The sequence below is a fragment of the Sycon ciliatum genome, chromosome 1 (genome assembly GCF_964019385.1).
Source record: "Sycon ciliatum chromosome 1, ocSycCili1.1, whole genome shotgun sequence".
Taxonomy (NCBI): domain Eukaryota; kingdom Metazoa; phylum Porifera; class Calcarea; order Leucosolenida; family Sycettidae; genus Sycon; species Sycon ciliatum.
The window spans coordinates 81,909,440-81,913,914 of NC_088643.1; the positions used below are offsets into that span (position 1 = coordinate 81,909,440).

Here is a 4,475-nt window from a genome sequence, read left to right on the forward strand (position 1 = left end):
TAAGAAGACCTAAGGGTCTGTTGGGAATGCCCAAGTAAAATAATAAAAGACAAAGAGTTGGTGGACAAGCCGTTGATTATTCACTCTCATTGTAATATCAAAAAGTATTCTTTCTAGACCAAAGAGTGGTATATTTGATAACATTTAATAACGATAGAAATTTTTACGATACTTCTCCAGACGTTTCGTTGTTCTGAACAACATCGTCAGTGGATAAAGCTTCTTTATCCACTGACGATGTTGTTCAGAACAACGAAACGTCTGGAGAAGTATCGTAAAAATTTCTATCGTTATTAAATGTTATCAAATATACCACTCTTTGGTCTAGAAAGAATACTTTTTGATATTAAAATAATAAAATACAATACAAATTGCTTTGTAAGTTGCTAATCCCTTCCCACTTTTTGTGTACGTGCTCTTCATTCTATTTTTTCTCTTCTTCCGTGGTTGGTCTCACCCTCTCCTCAATTCAATTGGCTGTCTTGACATGCCACGAGGTGCAGAAATAAATAAATAAATACATATAATATCCTTCCAGTACGTGCAGTTCAATCATTGTAACAACAAATCTTCAGTGTTCACCGGCTTCAACAGGGAAATTGTCCTCATAACGTTACGACCGTGGGTACACTATCGTCATTGTGTTTGGACTTGAACACGATGTTCCACACAGCATGCATGGGGATCCCCCCCCCCCTCAACAGAAGAAATAGGCAACGTCATTGAACGTATGAACGCACACACATTTCATATACACCTCTTCCCTCTCTTTTTACCTGATCTCTACGCTACTTTGTTACGTTACTTTGTTGGGAAGAAACTCCAGTTTGGATATGCAGTAGATGCGTTCGTTCGGTCCACGTTTGTCCTGAACATACTTCGAAGCACCAGAATCCTGATTTCACCAACTTCGGTTGCCCTCCTTCCGTCAATCCAGTTTAGTTCGGTAGTTTGTCACCTTCCATAATGAAATCCGCTTGAAACACTGAAGCACAGGTGGTATGCAGAAGCTGAATTCATCTCCGGTATGGCATATGGATGGCATGTTGAAAATGTGTTCAGCTACAATGTACTCTTCTACCACATTCACACAATCATGGCAAGGCGTGGCGAAGAAGTCCAGCAGGCAGCCTGTTCCCTGTTGCCCAAGAAGACAGGGGAGATGTACGACAGTGTGATACAAGCTCTGACAGCTATACCACTGCTCTCCAGCCCGACCACATACCCTGCGATTTTGAGATTAGGGCGATAGCGGTCACCAGAGGCAGGTTCCCGAACGCCCGTGTCGAAAGGCGTTTCTGTCACCATTGCCAAGCACCTATAAGTGGGTGCAATGAAATTACCTCCAGGCGATGAATCCTGAATTTGGCCGACTTCTTCCACTACAATGAGCTACTTGAGGTAGAGTTTTCAGATATCGACAGAGCAGAAAATAACATGGCTTATTTCGAAAAGAACCATATACATTGGATGGCTCAGGATTGATCAGACGAGGGCTTCAGAGTATGACGATGAGGAGCCTCTTTTATGGGGCTTCAAAGTATTACCATTCTAGTGTTTACACAGAGGCAGTAGGCGTGGGTTCTGCGAAAGTGCTCAATACGGACAATACCTGATTCAGGCAGAGCGGCGTACACAAATGCACACAATGAAAACCTTTGCAAATTTCATTGTGACTCAGAGTTTCATGGCTGAATCAATCATCAGACAATCAGACATTTTTCGTTGTCTGATGATTGGTTCAGCCATGAAACTCTGAATCACAACGGGATTTTCCAAGGTTTTCATTGTGTGCCTTTATGCATTCTAGTGTTTAGGAGCCTGATGTCACAGCCTGATGTCACAGCCTGATGCGTGATCTAAGCATTGTGTGCCCGATGTGCTGTCAATGCCAAATAAAAATATTAAGGAGCTCCATGGTAAAACAGGCAGGCATGATTTGTAGATGAATTTCTCATCGTATGTACAGTTTACCTTCGTGTTTCTGAGCTTCCCACAACTATTTACAGGCTCTTCAATCATCTTCCCCTAAGGCTTACCGGGTGTTAGCGGCCGTCGTGAGTTCCCTTCGGGAACGAACACGATAATATTATATTTTTACTTCTATGGCGCTGAATGCTATCACGCTCAACATGGAAGATGCTGTTCGGATATGAGGATTGTTATTATCAAAATGTTGTATTATCACCACAATTATTGTGCCTTTTGTGACGGTGAAAAGTCAACTTAGGAGTAAATGCACTTGTAACAGCGTTAATCGATCAAATCAATTATCAGAGAAGTTAGCGGATGGTGAGAATACTTGTAAGTGAGTACGTAGGGATAGAGATGAATATGGAGACGCACAATACATGCATGGTAAGCCTGGAGTAGTTGGCTATCACAGAGGAAGCAAAGAGAGAAAGATTCGATAACTGTCGGGATAGAAATTCATCGTAGAAACCTATCTAGTCTGTTCACTGTGTCATCGCCAGGCAGATGGGAGGATGCGCGCTCAACGCGACCTTTACACCTGAGTAAGAAATCAAATTATGTTTACAATGTGTACCTTTGTGCGGCTTCTAAAATCACTTCATTAGCCAACCTTAAGGGAGCAGGTAGGATTAGGGTTAAGCGTAATACAGTCAAATTCAGGATTTAGAGCCATTATCTTACTGTCGATTATGTGCTCAAGGCAGAAGTCCCAAATCATAAATCAAGGCAAAGGCAAGATGATGCTATCAATTCGGACGGGTTTTCAAGAAACCTGTAGTATGAATGTGTATTATACATTATGAATTTAATTGTTATTGATTTGCTTATGCCAAGTGGCGCAGGTGCATTCGTGGTAAGCTCACTCTAACGTACCACACAGCCACAACATTACATACTTGATTGGTACACTGAGCCGGTGAAGGTTAGATCGGAGGGGTTCGATTGTAGAAGGAGGATGAGTGTTTCCAGGTTACTGGGGAGCATCCTTGTCTAAAGGAGCAGCTTCCGTTGGTGCGTTAGTTTGAGGCGCATCTTTGTCCAAGTCTACGGGCAGTGTAATGAAAATTGGGGGCCTGGGTGTCTCCGGAACTGCAGGCACGATAACAGCAGGTTGTTGGGCTTGCACGGCCGAGCCATCATCACTGTCGCTGTCATCTGAATTGCTGCCATTCTCCGAGTCTTCGCTATCACTGCCGTCTTCATTGTTGCTATCATCACTGTCGTCCGAGGAATCATCACCACCATCACTGCTGTCGCTCTCTCCCATTCCTGTATCCATGGCAACACTATCACTGCTATCATCACTATCACTACGGGCCAGGATGTTCTTTCCCACACTCCGGGACGAGACATTGATCACCAGGGCACACAAGCAACCCAACAAGGCCAACACAACAAAGCTCTTCATTTTCGGAGATGATACTTAGGTACGGCAACGAATATGAACAAAATCAGAGAACGATAGTTCTGAGCTGACGAAGAGAAGGTCTTTTGGAGTTCTCAAGGGTAACTAATGCTCTAACGTCGATCTGACTTTGTCTTTTATATCATTGATCATGCAATGCGCTGCTATAGGCGTCTGCGCATCGCCACCGAAATTCGATGACTATCCACAAACACAAAATGTGGATAAATTGGGATTATGATGGCTATCTCCAACATTTCGCCAAGGTGGTGAAAAGCTATGAATGTGCACCAACAATGAGGTGAATAGAATTCGGTCATCGATCTCGTTTATTATTCAGCGTGACCCCAGTCGGTGGGATAAGTTAAGCCTGAGTATACACCTGTATAATCTCAAGCTTCAGCACGCCGATAGGAACGTTTTGTGCAGCTGTCCGCCTTGCGACGAACACCCTGAACAGCGACTATACTAAACACCGTGAAGGCCTTGGAGAGGTGCTATCGACGAGATTTGCTCCCGTCATTTCCCTGTGTATTACAGCCACTATAGCAGTTCCCGTCGACGGTTTCAACAATACTCCCGCCGGTTTCGTGTCATTCGTCCCGGTCGAGTGATCGGTTCAAACCTTGTCAATGCTCAGCTTTGGAACGAGTAAAGCCAAGCTCCCCTTCCAAATGTCCACCTTGATCTGCAAAGTCAACGCCACGCGACCTGAGCGCATGGCTCAAAGCGGTCGTCTCAGTGTCTCGTCTTTGCCAGACAGCGCTGTTTAGTCTGCAGCAGTAGCAGCAACCCATGTTTACCGCGGCACTGGTTTACGAAATAGTCACTGGCACTGAATGTATAACACACATAATTCTCTTCATCATGTATTAGTACCAGCTTATACTGCTTCTATTATTACTACACCAGAACAATTTTCCCTTGTGACCCTGTCCGAGTATCATACTTGCTCTGCCAAGAGCAGGCATATTCGCTGGCCGAAATACGTACATTGGCTTTCGTCTCGGACGTGTCGCGGTGCTTGCCTACTAAGCACTGTGATAACTGATAAGATATGAAAATCAAGATCGCTTCTCCGGTGGGCACGCGGGGA

General features: G+C 44.3%; 1 protein-coding gene across 1 annotated transcript; it reads right to left on the reverse strand.

Moving 5' to 3' along the window:
* Positions 1-2,944: 2,944 nt before the first annotated feature.
* LOC135808110 (dentin sialophosphoprotein-like) lies at positions 2,945-3,382 on the reverse strand. Its single transcript, XM_065321273.1, has one exon. It carries the CDS (start codon positions 3,380-3,382, stop codon positions 2,945-2,947), a length of 438 nt encoding a protein of 145 aa, XP_065177345.1.
* Between the last annotated feature and the right edge of the window lie 1,093 nt (positions 3,383-4,475).

What these genes read in the sequence shown, in the direction of transcription:
- LOC135808110 (XM_065321273.1), bottom strand. Translation starts at nt 3,382, where the DNA reads ATGAAGAGCTTTGTTGTGTTGGCCTTGTTGGGTTGCTTGTGTGCCCTG.